The 23,659-nt window shown below is 31.0% G+C and overlaps 3 protein-coding genes across 3 annotated transcripts; all 3 read right to left on the reverse strand.

The window, feature by feature from the left end:
- Window positions 4,493–10,817, reverse strand: LOC18601955 (protein-lysine N-methyltransferase Mettl10). The gene is made up of 7 exons (XM_007033064.2): window positions 10,424–10,817; window positions 9,493–9,618; window positions 8,473–8,673; window positions 6,566–6,662; window positions 5,729–5,832; window positions 5,385–5,436; window positions 4,493–5,123 (listed from the first exon to the last, which is right to left on the reverse strand). The coding sequence occupies exons 1-7, from the start codon at window positions 10,663–10,665 to the stop codon at window positions 4,896–4,898; spliced, it is 1,050 nt and encodes a 349-aa protein (XP_007033126.2). The 5' UTR covers window positions 10,666–10,817; the 3' UTR covers window positions 4,493–4,895.
- Window positions 11,501–12,930, reverse strand: LOC18601956 (probable S-adenosylmethionine-dependent methyltransferase At5g38780). The gene is made up of 3 exons (XM_018119050.1): window positions 12,832–12,930; window positions 11,957–12,625; window positions 11,501–11,842 (listed from the first exon to the last, which is right to left on the reverse strand). The coding sequence occupies exons 1-3, from the start codon at window positions 12,928–12,930 to the stop codon at window positions 11,501–11,503; spliced, it is 1,110 nt and encodes a 369-aa protein (XP_017974539.1).
- Window positions 17,034–18,548, reverse strand: LOC18601957 (probable S-adenosylmethionine-dependent methyltransferase At5g38100). Its single transcript, XM_018119051.1, has 2 exons — window positions 17,854–18,548; window positions 17,034–17,375 (listed from the first exon to the last, which is right to left on the reverse strand). The coding sequence occupies exons 1-2, from the start codon at window positions 18,490–18,492 to the stop codon at window positions 17,034–17,036; spliced, it is 981 nt and encodes a 326-aa protein (XP_017974540.1). The 5' UTR covers window positions 18,493–18,548.

A 23,659-nucleotide genomic window follows, 5' to 3' on the forward strand; every position in this document is an offset into this window, starting at 1 on the left:
TATAATCATGAGTAGGTAAATAAATACAAGTATTAGTTAGCCTTTATGCCTTGCTTGAGAGAGTGTTCAGCCGTCCACATCCTTTGATTAAAGGATTTCTTTTCTTTTTCAGGTATAAACAAATAATTTAAATAGTTAATCCAGGATATCTTTGGTTCATCAATCCCATATCAATGCCTTATATTGTATAAAAGTATAATTTTTTTGTTATATTCAATTAAATATTTTTATTTTTATTTTAAATCAAATAAGCTCTTATAATTAATAGTTGATTAATTGTCTTTAGTCAAACACCACATGTCATTTTTATACTTATGTGATATTAATGTGGAGAATGAAAATGCTATATGACATGACCATTCGTTATGACATATCGACAAAATATAAAATAACAAATGGTATTTTAACTATTGATAGTTAGTCAACTATTAGTCATATGAGTTTATTTTACTTAAAATAACAGTACAAGGGCTTGATTTATCGAAAGAGAAGAATAATTGTTTATTTAAAATTTTTTGAATAGTTCAAGAGTTTTTTAAAGTATTATGCTTTATATAAATATAAAATTATGAGCATATGTATAATCTTGGTAATTAATACTTATACATCTCTATTGGATTCATATTTTCAATCCAAAAAATATGCATGATAGGTGGAGGAAAACCCTCATTTGGGATGTTTAACATTCTACCCACTCAATAAAATTCCACTCAATTGTGCAACGACTAGCTTTTTAGCCATAAAGGAGAAACTGGTCGAGATCTATCTCAATTTTGATATTTCTCATGAAAAGTCCCATGTTAGTGAAAAGTTAGATCAGTTTTAATACCACTTATTAGTGATTCACATTTTCAACTCAAAATACATACATAATAAATAGAGGAAGGTCCTTATTATAAAATCTAATACCCAATCTATCTCTTACTGATATGAAATCTATGATATATAATATATAAATAATAAGCATATCTCAATTTAAGGTGAAGTAATAAATAGTTAATTAACCCTTATTTTGAGAATTACGAGGGGGGAACGAGAGTGATGGAGGCAAATTTATATTACTACTAAAAACGTAAGAAGAAAATGACTGGAAGGGGTATATCATCAACCTTGTTTGACTAAGAGTGAAAAGGAAAGAAAGGATGACTTCTCATATTCTTTTATAACCATATATTCTCTATGTTAGTTGATAAAAAGATACATTCAAATTCTTCTACACAACTGTCAGAAAATTATAATGAGAAATCATTTTTCTTGTTCAATCATTCTAATTTGTAGGATTACAAAAAAATTGACACTTAAAATTTTTATAGAGAATATAGGATATACCTTTTCTTAATCAAATTTTACCACGCTAAAATTCTATCCAAATAAGAAAAAGAATATTATTTTTATTTTCGATATATGTGATGTTGAGTAATACAGTGAAATAATTATCTCTCAATTTATAAATTTTATCATCTCGATTTAATTAAAATTAAAATTTCAAAATACAATTGTTGTCCCTTAGATTTGATAACATGCTCTTTCTCCTAAAGCTTCAATTCTCAAATGCAACACAATCACAATCACAATCGTAGAAATCATGCAATATATACAATATTTCTACCCAACTAATAATGTTTTATTTACATTTGAGCAATAGTTCGATAATTGCAAAGTCCTTACACAGGCTCCGGCGAATCTCTGGTTATGGAAATGCAGGGGCTACTGTCATAACCATGTCAACCTCCAATTTGATCAAAACAAAGCTGATTTGACCTCGTCGGCATAATTAACCACAAATTCTTGATGTGATTTCTTCATAATCAACATTTTAACTCTAATAATAATGTATTTATCAAAACATATAAGATTAAAATGTCACTCGTTGGGTACAGGAACATCTAAATATTCTGATGAAATTACGCCACATTCATATGGCAAATTTTAAGACACCAAATTAAACTCGTGAGATCATTACTTGAAATACTAAAATTATAACATGTTCACTCATGAATTGATGTTAAAATTTTTAAACTCTAATAATTGATTTTTAGGATCATCATATGTACTGTTAAATTATAATTAAGATAATTAATAAATTGATAAAATTATTTAAAAAAACATATGTCAATCATACAATTAAAAGTTTGTGCCTATCAAAAAAAAATACAATGAAAAGTTTGTGTAGCTATTTTATTAATTTGCAGTGGGTTAGGTTAGGTTAGTTTGTGATGGAAAATGAAGTGAGACAAATAAAATGTGTGATTCTTTATTATGGGATAGTGAATTCCAAGGATAAACTTGATACAGTCATTTCATACTAAAGAAACTTCACCTGGATTGAAAACGACTACTTACTTAACCTTATCATCCAAAGCCTTATTAAACACATTGTGACGTCTCATTGCATTTAAGTCCCAATTATTTGACTGACTTTTTTTTTTTTGGTTTTGATTGCATATATAATATAACAAAAATTGAGAAGACATGATATAACCTGAAAGGAAATGTAGTTATGTTCTTAACTATAGTTTAGAAAGATGTCTATTCTTTCCTAATTTTGCAATGTGTTGTTTAATACCAAACCAAATCTTTAATCCTCTTTATTTTTTGTTTGCATCTCTAAATTATCTTTATTATGGTATAATGACTTTTGAAACGACATTTATTCTTGTCTTATGTAATGGCATTAATATTTGACCAAATCTTACTTGTCATCATTAGAAGATTTCAACATGAACCTTTTGTTTGATAGATGATTCTCATCTAAAGACATAAAATGCACATTCATTACTCTCAGAATTAAAAAAAAAAATCTCTATCTTGGAAAGAATTGTATTGGCATATTGTTTAAAAAGTTTCTAAATTATTTATAAAAATTACAATAAATTTTTATTTTTTATTACATTCAATTAAGTTTTTATATTTTTATATTTGATTAATTGGTCTAACGGTTGACAAATTGTCATTGATTAAACCACAATTTGTTATTTTATGTCATATGATACTAACATGACATATTAACATATTATAATGAATGGTAATATTGCATGTTTATGTTATATGATTGTCAAATAACATTTTTATTCTTCACATTAGTACTATCATGTCAACATCAAATAGGTATAAAAAATGAAAATTGATAGTTTGATTAATAGTAATTAATCAATCATTAGTTATCTGTTAATAATAAGAGTTTATTTGATTCAAAATAAAAGTATAAGTGATTGATTAAACATAAATAAAAAGTAAGAATTTATTTAAATTTTATTGAATAATTTAAAGATTTTTTCATTTTACCAATTAAGCTTAGAATGAAAAAAGAGGATGGGTTATCAATGTTTGAAACTGAATGATCATCTCATAATAAAGAGATGGAAAATGGGGAGATAAACAGCTAGGGTAAGACACGTTAAATAGTGTACCCAAGAGGAAAAAAAGAGAATAAACAAATTATGAGGCACAACAATAGTGGTATCCTTCCTTTTATTATTTTTTTTCTTTTCCTTGCATTTTATCGAGAGAGATACACTTTATGAGAAGATATCCAACTTTTGACTAACAAAAAAAAAAAATAAAATCGCACTTAACTATTTGATTAATTAATTAATACATAATTCTCTTATTTAAAAAAACAGAGTTCAAAGCCTGTGGGAAGTAGCGAAACAGTGCCCGGAGAAGGATGGAAAGGACCCTGGCTGAAGATTTCTATATCCACTTGCATCCATGTATGATTAAATTTTATTTATTTTTACATTTTTTATATAATTAATATTTTATTAATTTAATAATTGAATATTGTGTCTTTTGTGTAAAGGTGGTAAATGAATAAATTTGAATCAAAGTTATTTCGAATTCAAATAATTTCAAGTTTTATCTGAGGTAGGGTTTCCAACTAAAATGAAACTAATAATTAACTTATATCATTTTTACTATTAAATTCAAATCGTTTTGTTTCAAGTTCAAGTTTGACTTCTGAATTCTTTACCTAAAGATACAGATTTCGTAGGCAAAACTATAAGTTAAATAAACAATGTCCAATAATTGTTTTGACACCAATATTATTTCAATTTAAATATTAAAAAGGATACATACATAAAAATTTAGATTGACTCGAAAGTTTACATTTACGTGTATGTGTATAAAATTTAGATTAACTCAAAACTTCACAGTTACATTGCTATAAAGGAGAAACAGTTGAACAAAATTAATACAAGTGAAGTTAAGAGCCGCCATACAATCAAAGATTGGATTCAGAAAGGAACGAGCCGGCCGGCCATTTGTTTTATCAAACAGTTGACCAACGATAATTGGGATCTAGTTTACAATTAGTCAGTCAACAGGGAAATCTATGCTCATGTTTACAAGTTCAGTCCACGACAAGTGCCGGCCGAGCACTATGTAAACGAAATGAATCCATGCCCTACCCGGGAGTAGGATCCATTGACTACATAGTGTGGGCGTTCAGGTTGCAACAACAGCAATGACTATTTTCAGGATTCAAATCTGACAAGGTAAACAGGAAACAAATGAAAACACCTACAATTTCGCAATAAATTGCAGTGTCAAATTTTCTGCTTCAATGTTAACCCAACAAAGGCACATGGTGCCCAGACCCTCATCCACTGAACCAACTAGCAACCACTACAAGAACTGAGACAACATTAACTTAAAGTATTTGTACTGAGTTGCCGAGGGTAATCTCACCAGCAGCTACACCGGTATCTTTGATGGAAAAAACATAAAAGAACATCCTATCTTAGAGGAAGAATCCGACAAATGAGTTTCAAATGTCAGTACCTCTCCAGCAATTCTGTATGCATGCAGTTAACAGTTTCAACCACAACAAAGCACAAGTGTGACCCATTCATGACAACAAGCTAAGCTCATTCAAATTTCATTCCTACAATTTAATTCCGTAGGAATGCAACAGTGGCAACGCGTGATCCCACAGACCCACCAAACATGAATGTTGGATAAGTCCGAACATGGTTCAGATATTGGAATGGAGGAAGATCTCTGCGTGTTTCTTGGTCCTCCATTGTATTTGGCTCTTGGGGCATTTCAATATTTCTTTGATTGAAGTTTTCCACCTCTTGCACCAATTCATCTTTTGTATGGTTACAAGATGTAATCACCTACAAGTAGCATTTCAACCCAAAAAAAAAAAAAAAAGATAGGGTGGAAGTTATTAAATCTTTCTTTTAGAGAAAATTCTCACACAGCTTACAAGCATGCTGGAATACAGAGTCAAGCCTTTTCCAAGCTATTCTCAGAATATTGACATGATGAATGTTTAAACTTGACTCTGTTGTGGGCTTTCATTTCAGACACACGTACACATTATTCAAAATAAATAAAAAAATATAACCATAAATGAGCCTGTGTAAGATGCTTACCAGTACTCCGCCAGGGGCTACCAACTTTGAAACTGAATCCCAATACATCATCCTGACAAGGAAAAAGTTAAAGGAATTGTTAGAAGGTAATCAAATGGAAACTCGTTTAGACTTTCACAAGTTTAAGAACTACTGAAATATTAAAAAGCAACAAAATAAACTACAGCATCTAATTATATATAAGTGCAAATTGTACAATTCAACTTATGAGATTCTGTCAGTATGGACAAGAACTTCCTGATAACCAGTTATTTGTTAATATAAATTGGTGTACAAAGGAAGACACAGAGGGCAAAGAAAGAAACTAATATAGTAGATTGCAGTAAAGGTTGCGTAACTATTACCTTTTGATAGGCCCATCAGGATGCAAACCAATGGCATCTAGAGTCCCCTTATCCATGACAAGTTTAAACCGTCTTTCCAATTTTGTCTCAAGAATATCATCAACCTAAAGACCAAATAAAATTGTCAATGGTCAAGGTACATTGAGAATGATCAAGCTATCAAGAGAAAAATCAACTATGCAGGAATTCAACTTTCAACAAGTATAGTTTTCTGCTCTATTATTCTGCATAGGAAACCTACAGCTCCACCTTTATCTTTTACGTGGGTGTTTGAAGGCTTAATATCCAATTTTTTTCACAAATGGATCTCAAATTTTGTTGTTTGGACTGCATACTGCACTAACCTCCCCAAGCCATTAAATTTTGGCTTATAGAGCCCTTTTTGAGGTTGAGGAAGTTGTAAAGAATGAAGGAATAACCAAAAAACTAAGAATGGTTGAGAAGTGCAAAGATTAAACAAATATCTAAAAATAAGACCCAGGAAATGTCTACTAGTGCAATGGTTTGTCAACAACAAATACAACAAAATCAAACAAGGTTTTCTTAACCAAGACAAGAGAGATGAGGAAGTTGTAAAGATTAAACAAATATCACAAAGTAAGATCTAATCAATGCCAATATGACAGTATGTATAAAATTAATAAATACATAAATAGAGAGAGAACAAACCAATGCACGCATAAAGGAACCATAGACATGGAAGGCAAGCACTCCAAATTAAAGAACATGGTAGATTACAAAAGAATACATAAATATTTCTTCTAATAGTATGGATTAATGAAAAAAAAAAAAGCCTGTAATTAGATTCAGTAAGAACTCTCAGAATTCAATCCACACCAGAAACTTGATGTTTAAAAATCCATCTCGATCTGCAAGGCTTCGAGCAAGGTCAATAGCCCCTTCGCTATAATCAGTTCCAGTTAAATCTGTGAACCTGAATTGAAAAATGCAAAACATTCACTTGACCATAACCATAAATGCAATAATATAAGAGAAAACTTTACTTTCTTAACCCATAAATTTATCAGAAGTTGACCGAAGGCCTACACATATCTTACACCACAATTAATGTAACAAAAATTAAATAGAATAAATCAACACTGACATGACGCATAATGGGGCAATAGAAACAATTTATTCTCTGTTTTTTTCTTTTTAATTTCTTTGCTCTATCAATCCAATCACTTGTCCCTATACCACATGATAATCAGCTTTAGAAAAGTCATGCCAAAGATTCCAGGTAGATAGCATATTCAAACAAGTTGCACATGATATTTCTCCTTGCATTTTTCTTCCCCTAATTGGACAAACTGCAGCATATGATGAACAATTTTGTTCTCATATTATTTCTCCAAAAGAATGACTATCATGTGTGATGTGGAGAATAGACTCATCAGAAAGTTGGACTTAACAAATTTGAAATGTTAGCCACACTAGACTGAGAGATAAAATATTCAGCCTAAATAACTTTACTATTTTGTGCCAAAATGCTAGTGCTTTACTTATCCAAAAAAGGAAAATTTAAAGTAAAATAGTAGATCGCTTTTTTTTTTATTTATTTACTTATGTTGCCAAGGAATAAAGTAAATCCTAAAAGACCAAGAACTTGATTGTACAGGACTCGTCCGAATGCTGATTAATAACCCTTTGGCTTGTCCAGGCAGGGAATCTTAACGAGGATCAGTTCACTTAACAAACAGGTCTTGAAGATATAAACTTATGCTGCATCCAGAAAATTGCTTGCAGAACATGGTTGGAGTGACAGTATATTTTTGAAGCATAAGTTCTTCGATAAAGGCCTTCCCAGCAGCTTATTAAGGATAAAATTTGCAAGATGTAGTTTCTGCAACAGTGATGCAAACACTTGGAAACTGTTATTTGCTGGGTACTAGTTTTGATACTCATAAAAGGGGTTTTGGTGTTTGGGGTTTTTTATAGGACTTTCTTCGTTGCTGTTCCTCATGTTTTAGATTTCTTACTACTCATTTTTGGCATCCTATAAAATTTGTGTTAAAAAAGAATCCCGAATGAGCTAGCTAGCTAGCAAATGAAAGGCACAATTCTAGGTTCCATAAATGAGGTTACATCCCCGTTTACTACAGTATACTCTCTCTGATAAAAGTAAGGAAAAAAGGTAGATTACTGAAATCAGATAAGATACCAGAGCAAATAAAGAATATATAAAGAATTGAACAGTTCACAGAGCGTTTGATGCACATCCAAAATAAAATTATATCTACATGCATATACAAATGACACAAATGTTCACCAGAATTCAAGTGAAATTGTTCCTTTCTCAAGTAATACTGCAAGCATGGTTATATTGCCAGATTCAAATACTTCCAGAGTTTCTGTAAATATCTCAATTGCTTTACTCCACATTAATACGTGTTCTCCCCTGTCCATAATTGATATATACATATATATATATGAAACTGTTTCCATCTTTAAGTAAAGTCGCATCCTTTTCTTCAAACTACATGTTCATGTTTATCAAACTCTCAATCTGTTGGCCAACTTAAACCAAGGACCATAATTGACTAAGAGCACCTCTTATCTACTGATGTCATGAAAGAATCCAAAAGAAACGGCAAAATTATATATTATAATATTCCAGTCAACCAATAGCACGAACAATATCCAAGCCAACTTATTTTTGCACTGCAGACTATGAATTAATTTTATCTTGATTTAGTTTTAGTAGCATATAATACCAGAACTACAGGCAAAATCTCAGAGTGTACCCCTGCTTAGCAAGTTCCTGAAGGAGCAGACCATTGCCAGTGCCAATGTCAAGTACACTCCAGCAAGACAAATATTTATCACCATGTTCAACAGGCTCAGGTTTGGCCTCATCAACATGATTTGGCATGTGACATTGAGAACTATCAATACACAAGCTTTTGGTCCATGAAGTAACAGTATCCATGACGTCAGCTCCAAACCTATAGAGAAAGAGGTAAAATGGTGAAGGGATAAACTATTTAAAGGAACTTGGATGAAATTAGCATAAACAAAAGTTCTTAGAATCCTTTAATTATGAGAGAGTTATTAAACTTGGCCCAAATAGCAACTCGATGAAGGTATCAAGTCACTAGGTCATTGGGGTAACCTTTGAAATGCATATTAAATAAAACTTCACTAATATGTTTATAAACATAAATTACAAAATTGTGTTTTTAGTAATACAAATTTTGGCTAGTAGTACAAAGATCATGCTTAACTGGATGGTTATAAAGTCTTATTTCTTCTTACGGCCAATGTTCAAATCCTATCATTGACATTTATGTGATAAACAAAAACAAGGTAGGTTCTAATGACAAATTGAAGGATGACAGGTAGGTCCTAATGACATATTGAAGGATGACACCAACTATGAAGTATAACTAAGAAAATTCTTTAACAAGCACATCTCCATACTTTATGGATTCTCTTAATTCCATTGTATTAAAAACAAATTACTTCACTCTTCCTGAAAGAATTCCTCCAGGGTGTTTATTGGCCAATTAGTAAAATATAACAATGAGGCATTATTAATGGCAGTTTTACATGCTGGGAAGGATGTGTTTGATCAAATGCTGACTGCCTGATTTTTTACAAATAATTGAAGCATATATCGCAAAAACATACATAAAAGACCATAGAGTAAAGCCACAGCCTATCTAGTTTGAACTTTATCATTAAGCATGGAAAAAATAACAGTGAAACATGAAGATAATTCAAGAAATATGATAGCAAAATTACATAGTTAAGGTAATTCTAACCAAATTTCACCAGTGTGGCCATGTTCACGAAAATTTGCCAGCTCACCGGCATATGCAGCATCCCAATAACTCTGACGACCAAGCATTGATGTCATTCCATCGGCATCTGGTTCATCCTTGTCAGAACTGCAGGTCAACACAAACCATAGAAATTCATGTGAAGGCTATCAGCAATAATAAATATATGTAATTCAACTTTATCTAGCAATGGGTTATAATACACTATTACCCTCCTATGATTCCAAAAACACAGAGAAAGCCTTGAGAAGAACCCTTAAAAACCAAATTCCGAAAATTCAACAAATAAGCCTCCATTTGATTGTTACTTTTCCTTCTTGGCTAGAGAAAAGTATAATGTGTTTTTGGAAATAAAAGCAAATAATAATATTGAAGAATTAAAAGAAAAAATTACGTAGACAACAAAATCCATAATTTCATATTATCCAGTATGATTTTGTTTTACACTATTTGCTATTACTTTATAAGTAACAAAATAGAAGCAAAGAACTTGCTTGAAGATTTGCATTAAGTCATACCAATAAATAATTATATGTTAAAATGTATACATCTTATTATGTTGCTATGAAGAATTAAAAATCCTACAATTGATCATCTCAACATATTTTCTTTACATTTCAGTCGCATTTCATCCCTAAATCAAAAAAGTCAAACTTAGATAGCTAAATGTCAATTTCACCTTCTACCAAAGCAATGCTTCCTATCCGATTGTGAGCAGATCAAATATCAAGCTTAAAATTCACAACCAACAATACATAAATAAATGAAAAAAACTTAAAGTTAAGCAATTAAGCTCCGATTTCACTTTCCACAACTCGATAGTAACTCTATTAAAAATCTCAAAAACGTAGACAAATATTCAATTAAAAAATAAGGCAAAAAAGAAAGAAAAATGGAATAGATAAATGAAAACCTATAATCGGAGGCACCACGGAAGTTGGCAGCGGAGGATAGGGCTTCGGCGGCATCAGCGTGGCGCTGCTCATCGTCAAGTGTGCTTCCGTAATCGCTCTTTATAGACCAGGAATCGGCAGCCACCGACCGCTCGTCGTCGGACGCCACTTCTCGACCGGTCTGCAGCTGTTGCTGCTGCGGCGGCGGATGTTGCTGAGTCAGGTCCGGTGACTCTTCCGGCGCCAATCGGATTCCCGCCATGGATTCCAGGGTACTTATCTTGAAAAGAAAAAAGAAAAAGAAAACGGTTACTTTGTGAGTGAAGAAATTAGAAAGAGGGAGAGTTGATTTGTTTACGACTTTCGGGTTTGAAAGGAAGAAGAAGGGGAGATTTTGGGAGATATTTTTCTTCAGGATTCTCTCAATTCATTGATGAGGGCGGAAGAGATCATCACCGTTAGATTATGCCACGTGTACAAAATTTTTAATTGTGGGATTTGACAAGTTTAACCTAATATATAAGAATATTTCTCTCGTAGCCACCGTTTGGGGCAAAGTTTACATTTGCAACCTTCCCTTCCCTTCACCGGCTTGGCTAGGCTAGTATTCTACCTCGATCATCTCTCACAACTAGGCCAACCTTCTCATCTATTTTGTATTCCAAACCACACCCCTTTCACCCATTCACATTGTTGCATATGGGGCACATTATTAATTCATGGGCCATTCCATTTCTAATCTTCCTTCTCCGTAGTTACAGTAGTTGAACATGCTCCCCATAGAAAGTTTCTGATACTGGGGAGAGTATAGATATCTTTCACTAATAACATATTAATCATTTATATGAAAGAAAATTGCCTTCCATGTTATAACCTGATCTTGATGAGCTAATAACATAACACAAGTGAAGTAATAAGACGAAAAACAATGAAAATGACGAGATGATATATATATATTGGTATACAAAATAATGATGTTTCACACTGAAGACTGATTATTCTAAGCAACAACGCCAAGTCAAAGGAAAGATGGTGCATACATAAGTGCTTGTGAGTGGAAAGACTTAATTTGTTAGCTCTTTCTAAGGCTCATTCATTCATTTGCGTCGGAGAATCATGAATATTAAGGTATTGTCACAGGCATTGGCTGTAAAGACGAAGCCAGTCTCTACATGTTTTGCGGCGTAGCTTTGGAAGAACTCCTCCGCAATCTCCTTCCCAAAATGATGTTTGATCAAACCTTCCATTCCAGCTCTTATTTGCGATATGTAGATTTGGGCATCAGGCAAGGCATGCACATGCTTCAACTTTTCTATTATCTCATCGCTACGTTCGATGCTAAAATCCCCATTTCTCCCTATGATTGCCTTCAACTCCTTTGTGGATGGAAAGTATAAGGGCAAATTGAAAGACTTCACCTTTTCTTCAGTGACTAATCCCTGCAATATTAACAAAATATTGAGTTTAAGCCCACTTGAAATGAAAACATTTCCGTAATATGTTCATATGGCTTAAGTTAAATGATGGCTTTAAAATTTGAAGCCAAAAATTACTTTCTTAGCCAAATTGAGGAGGCAAGAACCGAAAAAATCATAAAATTTTCCGATCGAAGTCTGACATAGAGAGATCCCGTCGGGAATTCCACCCATAACGAGTACCATCAACCCTCCACTTGCAAGCTCTTCAGCTCTAGCATTCAAAAAGGTTTCCATATCATTCTCAAACTGAGCTGCAAAAGCTTTAGCAACTTCTTTTTCTGTTCCAGTGCAATATATGCTTCCTTTATTCCAGGCCGGGGAACTGCTATCAACAACTTCTTCCGGAACTTTGGAGAGCCATTGCAATGCACTAGAGGAATGTCCAATCTGGATACTGGATTTTGGGAATAAGCGCCCGTAAAATGAACCAGGCACCCCAGCAGCGAAATATGGCAGCGAGGGAGGGAGAGATGAGAATAGCGTGTTGAAATCATTGCTGGTGTGATCGTTGAAGAAGACCTGGAATTCCAGATCAATTGATGCAGAGCTCCCATGCTTGGCATGGCACTTTTGGTCCACAGATTCTATGATGTTTTGCATGGCGTAAAACGTGTTCGGTCCAATGGAACAACCAAAATCTGCAATTTGGAATGTTTTGGAAGATTCAGAGCAGAGCTTGTCGATGTCAAGCGTGTTTGCGATTGCTTGAATGATCATTTCTTTCGTTGCATCAACAACTCCTTTCTGTAGTTACAAAAGTTATATTTAAGAAGCAGTAAATAGCCACAAACGCTTTGCATGCAATTAAAATTATATGTTCTTGGTCTTATATATATTCTCTTTAATAATAATAATAATAATAATTGGCGTTTGTTTGATAAACACTATTAATTCCAAGTTCCTAAACTCGACATAAAAAGCTTAATTTTGGCTGATGGGAATGCGTTTACCTGAAGGCTGGAGTTTCGGGCATAGCTGAGAGGGCCATCCCCGCCTTTCATGGTGAAGGATCGAGACACTGTTTTTGTTTGTTCATTGGCCACTTCCATTTTCTCAGAGAAAAAAATAAAGATACTGTACTAATAATTCGAGCAATTTTGTTTATTGGCTGTGCTTTAAGTTCAATGCATGTTGAGATTTATAGCTTGAAACGTAGCACTCAATACTGAAATAATCCTCAGTTTGTCTACTCCCTTAATTACCTCATCCTGAAAGAGTCATATCTTCTAAATATCTCAGTTTTAAAGACTATGGGTTAAGTCAACAATAACAAATCACTTAACACTAATCTGTACATGTGAACACAGAAAAATGACAGATGCCCAGATTTTCTTTTGATAATTATTTGAAGCTTCTTCCTTCCTTCCTTCCTTCCTTTTATTGTTCGCTGTGAAATAAATTTGTTGATGTTAAGTTGAAAAATAAAAAAAATCATACTTTGTCAATGAGTCAAATATCATAATTGCAAAAGAGTTTTGCATGGATAAACGAGTGTATATTCTTATTTTTTACTTGTTTGTCTATCAATGTCATCACCACTCTCTCTCTCTCTTTATATATATATGTAAATATGCAACCACTTGTAAGAGATAAAAGGTCAAATTTCATTAGTAAATTTGGCATTAGAATAAAATATGAAGGGTCTCCATACTCCCAACATTGCAATATTAACTAATTAATTAGAGATACCTTTGTTTATGGGTGGTCTTATTTTGTCCAATAATCCGATCATCCAATTACTCATAAATGGTACAAGAATAAACAAATAATAAAGCTATGGATTTTTAAAAAAAAAATATGAACATTCACAATATTTAAAAACCTACAAGATGTTAGACAGTTGGATTTTTAAATATTAAAATTTTTTCTCAACTTTCGTTCCCTTATTTTTTACTTTGATTAGATAAAAATTTCAAGTAGAACAGCTGACTTTTTCGTTTCTTTTTCTTTTATTGTGACAGAACAGTTGATTTGCGTATAAAAAAAATGACAGAACAGTTGATTTAATTGCTTGGATTAATTTATAATGTTTAGCTTTACTTGGTCTTAATTAATCAATAATTGGCCTTACCAATCTCAAAATATAAAAACAAGAAGAAAATACTGTAAATAAGGAATAGATACAATTAGATTTGCCTAATGGGCCTGGCCCATTGGGTTGGTCCATTTATTATTAAAAATGAGGTAAGTTGGGCTTGAAAGTTTAGATCTATATTAAAACGAGCCTAAATGGGCTAGTTCATCTTATCAGTGGACTGGGACGGACCAACCCTGTGAATCAAAAGAAAAAAATTTAATAATTTTATATATTTAATTATATAAAATTAATAATTTAGTTATCAATGATATTGCTCATTTTATATATTTCAATGTCTTTAATCTTTACTTGTCAAATTAATAATTTTAATTTAGATTAAAACTTATTATTTCTTTTTCTTGTATAGTAATGAATATTGGATGATAAATTGATAATGATTCAGATCTTAAGACATCATTGCTGTCTAAACAAGATTGAAATGTTTTGCTTGACGATGAGGATTAAGGAGGATATAAATGAGTCTTGAAGTTTCTATTATTTAGTTATATACTTATGTTTATAGGATGATAGGTTGTATTAAAAATTGAAACTTTATTTATATAATTTATTTGTTAATTTATATTTGGTGTAATTATTTGTTTGTAATATATTTTTATTATTCAATTTATAGATTAAATCATAAAACAACTTTATTGATAGAAAGTTTGTTACGTAGAATTATAAAAATGACTTTTTTTAAAAAAAATAGACTGGTCCAACCCAGTCCATGGACTAATAAAGAGTGGGTTAGGTTGAAGTTTTGATGGCCCATATGAAAAATGAGCTGACCCGGCCCAACCCATATTTTCTCAACCTACAAGGGTTTGGACTGAGCTGGGTTAGGTAAGTCCATATTGACACCCCTAGATACAAGTAGGCATAATATCTAAATTTTTTTAAAATTATTTAAGAAAATACAAATAAGCTTTTATACTTTTATCACGTTCAATCAAGCACATATAATTTTATTTTAAGTCAAATAAACTCTTACAACTAATGATTAACTTAGTCAAAATACTATTTATTATTCTATGTTGCATGACTATAACGTAATATGTTAACATATCATAATTGATAATGATATAATATAATTTTTTAGCATGATAACATGAACATGTGACATTTTTTACCATCCATATCAACGTCATGTTAATGTCATGTGGATATAAAATGACAAGTGATATTTTGAGTAATATTAATTAATCAATTATTAATTATAAGAGTTCATTTGACTTAAAATAAAAGTATAGATATTTGATTAAACATAATAAAAAAAATAAAAACTTATTTAATTTTTTTTGAATAATTTAAAAACTTATTTGAGTATTAAACCAATAGATTTTTTGAAGGTAACCCTATTTCTTTTGATAAGATAGAAGTATGCACTTTTTCCAATTTAATTGATTTCAAACACCCAATCAAAAACTGTTCTCTTTGGCTTCAAGTTTTTAAGCCCTAGAAGTCTTATTCTCATGAACAACAACGGTCTTTCTCATCTATCTCTCAGTGAATTATTTAATTAATTAATTTAGCTTTCGTGGCGTTTGTGACTTTGAAGAGTAATAATGTGCCAGGATTTTAGCATTATTATCAATTCAGGAATGTTAACTTCATCACTTTGCAGAAAAAAATGATTCTATTTTTTCCTTTTTTGGCTGGACAAGATGAAGAGTAATTTTTTGAAGTCACGATTCTAGAAAGCCAGTATTGTTTAGAATTTTTAATACTTTAATTCTTTGATTCTTTAGAACTAAACCTACCTTGGAGATATCAAGTCTTCAAATATTCAAACTTTTCTTTCTTGTTGTATTGGAACTTTTGAAACTTGTTCTTTCCAATCTTATCCTTTGAATATTGTGTGTGTGGTGAAATTGACTTCAACAGCATTGTTTTGGTAATGCTAAGGGAGAGAGTTTTGTAATAATTTAATTTTTTAAATTATTATAATTTAATTAAAAATAAATTTGACAAAATTACCAATAAATTATTATAATTTAATTAAAAATAAATTTGCAACATTGTAATTTGCTGAATATTTATACTTCTACATACGTATATAATAACAATAATACATGTGTTTAACAAAAATACGATTATCACATTGATCAATATAAGATAAGGTTAAATTAAAAATCTTAACAATTTGAAAGTATATTAATCTACAGCATGGGCGGATGGTAGTATGTTTATAGGGGGCTGAGGCTATCCAAAATTTTTAAAATTATTTATTTATTATATATATTTTTAATAATCTTTTCAAAATAATTTTTTATTTAATAATTAATATAAATAAATAATAATAAAATGATCCTATCATCTTATTCAACTTTATTCTAATTCTTAAATTTCTCTACGCCTTTTTATCTTTTTTTTTTTTTTTTTTTTTACTTTACTTTTTTTTCAACTTACTACCGAAATACACTTCATTCTTCAAAAAAGATTTATAAACTTGTCAGTTTAGACAAGGAAGAAAAAAGATCACTCATCACCATTATGTGAAATTAAGATATGGTAAATTTTTTTTATCTTCTTCTTTTTATTTATATTATTTAACTATTTATATATTAACTATTATGTAAAATCTTATATTTTATGCATTATAGTTATATATTTAATATTTTAAATTTAAATAAAAATAAATAAAATATTTTTTTGGAAATCACTTATTTGGAAGCCATCAATAAATTAATCATCCTAACAACATGATCTTTGTAACCATGCTAAGTCATTTTTTTGCGAAGTCAGGATCATTTTATTTAATAATCAGAAGATTATAGATTAAGCTGACATCAACAAAGAAGAAAATTCTACCGCTACGCCAGCCTTAAAGACAAGATGAAACCCATAACCTATAACCTATAACCTGCAGTCACCCGGCCCTATATTAAAAAGCACACAACAAAACATCAATGCAGGCAACGGTCAACGGAAAGTCAACCACAGCCAACATCAATAGCCGACAACCGGAGTCATTATTATGAGCTATATTGCCCAAGTAGGGTAATAAGCTTGTTTTCTAAGCTGCCAAACAAAAAACAGTGGGCGTGGACCTCTTCAGCTGTTAATTTCTGGAAGTTACTTGCGCTTGAGAATCATAAATATTAGAGTATTGTCAGCCCCATTTTCTGCGAAGACGAAGCGAGTCTCTACGTGTTTTTTGGCATAGCATTCGAAGAAATCTTCCACGATCTCGGTCCCGAGATGAAGTTTGATCAATCCTTCAGTTCCAGCTCTTATGTGCGATATATGGTTTTGGGTATTAGGCAAGGCATGCGCACTCTTCACCTGTTCTACTATCTCATCCATGCTCTCGATGCTAAAACGCCCATTCCTCTCAATCAATGTCTTCAACTCCTTCGCGGATGGAAAGTATAGGGGCAAATTGAAAGAGTTGGCCTTTTCTTCACTGATTAATCCCTGCAATAAGGATCAAATTGAGGACCAAATCAACAAGAGAGTGAGCTAATTACGTGATATATCAGTCAACGTATAGTTGTCACGAGGCCATTTGTTTGTTTGTTTTTTTTTTTTTTGGGTCTATATAAGGGAGTCTGAGGGGAGAGAGGATGTGAATTTTGGAACTTAACCCTCCTGAACAAAGGTTAACGGCAGGTTAAGGTTAAGGTAAGACTAATTAACTTACCTTTTATCTGTAAGTTCTTGTCTTAATGGTAAGATTCAGGCACTAGAACTTTTAGATTCCAAATTTACGTCTAACCATGTGTAGGGAATCTAATATATGTTCTGTTTTTATTAAATTGTTTTAAGTTTATTGATTGGTATCTTATAGAAGATGTCTTAACTATATTAATTATATGTACAGAAGATTATTAGTTGATTATAATTGTAATTAATTTTACTTATAAACTTGAAATCCAATAATGATAAAGCTTACCTTCTTTGTCAAATCCACGAGGCAAGATCCAAAAAAATCATAAAATTTGCCGATCGAAGTCTGAGATAGAGAGATTCCGTCTGGAACTCCACCCATAAGGATTACCATCAATCCTCCACCCACAAGCTCTTCAGCTCTCGCATTCAGGAAAGTCTCCACATCATTCTCAAACTGACCTGAAAAAGCTTTAGCAACTTCTTTTTCTGTTCCAGTGCAATATATGCTTCCTTTATTCCAGGCTGGGGAACTGCTATCAACAACTTCTTCCGGAACTTTGGAGAGCCATTGCAGTGCACTAGAGGAATGTCCAATATGGATAGAGGATGTTGGGAATAAGCGCCCGTAAAATGAACCAGGTACTCCAGCAGCGAAGTATGGCCGCGAAGGAGGGAGAGCTTGGAAAAGTGTGTTGAAATCGTTGCTCAAGTGATCATTGAAGAAGACTTGAAACTCCAGAGTCGTTGCAGAATTTCCATGGTCGGCGTGGTGCCTTTGCTCCACAGCTTCTATAATGTTTTGCATGGAGAAAAATGTGTTTGGTCCGATAGAACAACCAAAATCTGCTATTTGAAATGTCTTGTAAGAGTCGGTGCACAGCTTCTCCATGTCAAGCTTGTTTGCAATTGCTTGAATGATCATTCCTTTTGTAGCGTCGACAACTCCTTTCTGCAACAAAATGTAATTGTTGCTACAGACCAGTGATTATCACAAAACTTTGCAGTCATATTATCATCGTATAATTAATATCATGCTTTCTGTAATCCATATTCTTTGCCCTGGTTATATGGTAAAATTCAAGCTTATCATTTTAAGAAGAATTCTTGGATTAATGCATCTAATTATCTTTTAGTATAAAAGTTTCAAAAAGACATCTCAACACAGTTAATTAAAATTTAGAACTTTCAATTTAAAGACTTCAAGTTTAAACAAGGTATATGTCTCTCTTATAGTAAAAATGGGGAAACAATGATTAGTTAGACAAAGGAGTACCTGAAAACTGGAGTTTCTGGCATAGCTTAGAGGGCCATCTCCACCTTTCATGGTGATTGGTTGAGTCAGTGATTTTGTTTCTTCAACGGCCATTTCCATTTGCTGAGAGAAAAGAAACTAATGAGAGCAATATTAATTTTCGTTTGTTGGATGTGCTTTAAGTTCGATGGGATAATGAGATTTATAGCTTCAAGTCTAGGACTTCTTCGCCCCCCGGCATGTATCGATTGTCTTCTCCTTTACTTCAACCTGAAACAATCATAGTTTATCTTCCAAGTGGCGTAATTTCAATTTGGAAGGCAATGTGTCAGTCCACTAACAAAATAATACAACATTTTCTTGAATATGTAAGAGGGAAAAGGAAACATGCCTAAATTTTCTAACATCAAAATTAAAAAAAAAAAAGGAGTCCTAAAACATTGAAAAGGAAAAAAAAAGAAGAAAGGAACCCAAAAACATAGAGAAAAATATGCAAAATTGGGGGCGGATAATGTACAAAATGCATATTGCAATATTTACTATTAAGTTCATCAACATTGCAATATCAATTAAACGCAACTTGGGTTGAACCAAAACTTTGGCAACAACTTTTGTTCTTGATCTTGGTTAGGGTAAGATTTTTTTTATTTAATTTCTTAGATTTCTTGAATTTGGTGGTTGCCACATCAAGAAGAAAAATGTGAAGGATGAATATAATCCATAAACAAGAGGCAGACAAGGAAATTTTTGTAAACGGTATAATAACTAAATAATACTAATTCAAAAAATATAAATATGTTAAAATCCATAAGCTAGAAATTTTAACATTAAATTAAAGAAAATGTAAATTCAATATATTTATTTAATACTTCAAAGTACAAAAAAAAATCTAAGATAATTATAATTATTCATGATGATTTTTCATATTTTGAAAATAGTACATGATAGCATCAGTAGAAACACTATGAAAACGGTACATTCAATGTATGTCACCAAACAATTATTCATTTACTCGTTAAAATTTTTAAATTTTATTTTCTTTTAAAATATCTTTTCATAGTTTTTTTTTTTTATAATTGGAGGAGGGGAGATTCGAACCCTACTCTTTAGGCATGAGATTATGTACCAACCAATAAGCCAAATGCTCCGGTGTAAATATCTTTTCATAGTTTATTTATCTAAAAGTATAAAAACTTGTTAAAAATTATTACTCATTAGCATAAACTAAGATATTAGAATTAAATAAAATATGATCTTATGTAGCAAATTATTAAGTTCAACAATTAAAAATATGACAAATTTCTATTCATTGATCATAACTAAATATAAGTATCCACAAACCACATAAAATTAAATACAAAAATCAAATAATCAAATAATATATCTACAAAATAAATAAAAGAAGAAAGACTCATAATTTCAAGATATTATTTGACATACAATACTATTTTAATTAGCTAGATTATAATTATGAACTAAAACTATCAAATTAATCAAAAAATATTTAGACATGAAGCATTTAAAAACCTAATTTATGTTGAAAATTATTTACAACTAAAGCCTAGATGAGTTGTTTTGAGAGAGTGAAAAACACAATCAATAACCAAGAAGATAGGGGATTTGAATTTTTAGACAAAGAAAATAGTTTAGGCTTTGATTTTTTTAATAAAATCTTAAATAATAAAATAAAGTTTTTTTGTTAATATTTAATATGAATATATAAATTACATTTTGATAAATCACTTTTACTTAAAATGTTTGACCCCACTCCCTATAAAATTGTAAAAAAATAATAAATTTATTAATATATTAATTATATGTCGACTACACAAACCCCTAGACTAATAGTATAACAAATAAAACTTTTTAGAAGTGATGACACTACTTCTTTCAATATGAGTTCGCCCGTGCATATAGCATAAGGGCTTAGTGTAATGTATTCAAGATAAGTGGAAACTTCCTACCAATAAATTCTTTCGCGTGTCCAATTTCTTTTGACTAATAAATGATTAAATAAGATAGAGGTGTCTGCAAATTTCCTTCTTCAATTGGTTCCATTTTACTCCAAAATATTAGTGCTGAAGTCACAGAGTCATTCACACGTTTAGTCTCTTTCACTAAACTAAATAATCTATTTAAGTTTCGTGATGTTGTGATGTGGAAGATAAAAAAAAAAATACCTAGCTAGTAAAAATCTCATGTAGATGAATTAGAAGTTTTCTTTTTCATTCATATGTAGCAGGATGAAAGGGGCCTCGTATTATTTTAATCACTCTGACTTTGAATAAGAAAACATGTATAGCTAGTTGAATCTTGCAACTATAAGCAATGTTAAACTGATCATGGAAAAAATAAAGCAAGAATAAAGAAATGCAAGGTGACGAAAGATGAATGAGAAGAATAAGAAGACACTAGAGTGAGAAACCAAAAAGAATACAATGAAGTTTTCAAGATTTCAAATCAAAACTTATACGATATCAATCATATTATTTAACAAAGTACTTGCTTATTACGTTGTAATAGAAGAATATAATATTTATAAAAAATTCATGAATTATTTTGAAAATTTAAATAAATTTTTATTTTTTATTACGTTTAGTCAAGTTCTTATATTATTATTTTAAATCAAATAAACTATTATAATTAATAGTTAATTAATTTTTATTAATGAAAATGTCACTTGTCATTTTATACTCATGATATGACATTGATGTAAATAATGAAAAAAATCACATAGTTATATTATCATGTCATATCATCAACCAATATGATATGTTAGCATTCCGCATTAACATCATATGGCATAGAATAATAAGTAATATTTTTTATTAGTAGCAGTTAGTGAACCATTAGTCGTAAACGTTTATTGGTTCAAAATAAAAATAAAATGACTTGATTAAACGTAATACAATAATAATAATTTATTTAAAAATTTTAAAATAATTTAGAAATTTTTTTAAATATTACATCAAAAATATATATTTTGGTACAAATCAATTCACGATAACATAAGCAACCACATAACCTTAATTTCAAAATAATAATAATAATAATAGTAAGAAGAGAAAGATTAATTTTTGGAAGCAAGTAGATGACAGCTCAAGTTCATTATTCCAATTGACAATCATTTAACATAGCAACACCAAGAACAGGAAAAACGATAAAGAGAGATGAGAGTTACACATACCGTAAACTGAAAACAAACCGTTCATAACATCTGCAATATTTTTTCTCCAATTTAAGCTTCTATATATAGAGAGAGAAGGACAGAAAGTGTGGAAGGGAAATGAAACACAACAACATATATACCAATGAAAACTGGCAAATTCCTTGAAGCGTTGGACTGTTTTTGAAACAAGAGTCAACCTAAAAGCATGGACGGCTACCCTTTAAAAGAGTTAAAGAAAACCAACCAAAACAAGATTCATTCGGTGTTTCATAAAACACCCAAAAGTTTAATTAATTGAGGAAGAAATGTAATTAATCGACTTCCCCAACTTTAAGCAAACCAAACCAAACATAATTTGTACGTAAATATAAAAAAATAAACCTTTAAATTCTATTAAATATGTCATTTGGGCGTTATCCAAGTACATGCAAACAAAAGAATCTTCTCACATGTACTACTGGTAAGTAAGAACAAACAACATAACGACTAACAAGCCAAGCAACAAGAATTTTAAAGCTTTGGATATATGTTTACAAGAGAGAGAGAGGGTGTTTTGACTTTATAAACACATTGAGGTTTGAGTTGAAAGCAACAAGATCGTAGTAAATAATAGGGAAAACCTCAAATTTTCACGATATTGTAAACTATAGTAAATGATATTTTTTTGGGTACTTATTTCTCTGTATCCACTCTTACCGGACAATATATACTTGCCTAAATTGACATGGTTTAATTGCTTGATATATGATAGATTGGGCTTGTGTGGATTTGTAGACTGACATGAATATGAGTAGTGAATTGGGTAGGCATGGGTTTGGGAATCCAGGCCCAGCAAAACTAAAGTGAGTTGGGATAAAATTCTTTTTCTATTCTCCATCCCTTGGAGTGTAGCTGCCATCTCTATTTCTTCCACCTGAATTAGGGTTGCTTAAATTGATCTTTGCTAAACGTCCACCAATAGAAGACTACAAGCTTCTTCTTAGTTACCACTCATTGCAATTTTTTTCTTTATTTTTAAAGATAAAAATCTTTGGCAGAAAGTAGAGAGTGAAAATCTCCTCCTTTCCATCGATCATTGATACCTAGCTAGAGACATTCCAATCCGCTTGCAATCATCTTATACCCATTGTTCTTTATATAATAAATTAAATTTTTTTTTTCTATAATCATTATTCTTTCGTATATTTTGCATGATTTCTTGATTTGTTTTTCTTACTCCAATTATCTCTCAAGAAATTGTTCAATTATCTTTTTATTAGCAACAAGACAAATTGTTTCCTTAACATAAGTTCGTGTTTTTTTTTTTTAATTTTATTTTCATATGAAAAGTTATTGATTTTTGACATATGTTAAGATTATGATATGTGTTATTTAATTAGAGTTGTAATACAACAGTATTACTTAATTAGATTATAATATCTTATTATAATATTATTAATTAGTTAAAATTAGATTATAAATAAAATTAGGATTAACCTTATGTATATATGTGTGTGTATATATATAACACAAAATAAGTATCAATATACAATTTAAATTTCCCTTCTTCTTAGTGTTTCTAACATGATATCAGTGCCGTCTTCAAAGCCCCTAGCTCTTGGTTGTTGGCAACTCATGTTGTTCACATGCCCCTAGCTCTTAGTTGTTGGCAATTGTTGTTTCATACTC

The sequence above is a fragment of the Theobroma cacao genome, chromosome 4, assembly GCF_000208745.1.
Source record: "Theobroma cacao cultivar B97-61/B2 chromosome 4, Criollo_cocoa_genome_V2, whole genome shotgun sequence".
NCBI lineage: Eukaryota > Viridiplantae > Streptophyta > Magnoliopsida > Malvales > Malvaceae > Theobroma > Theobroma cacao.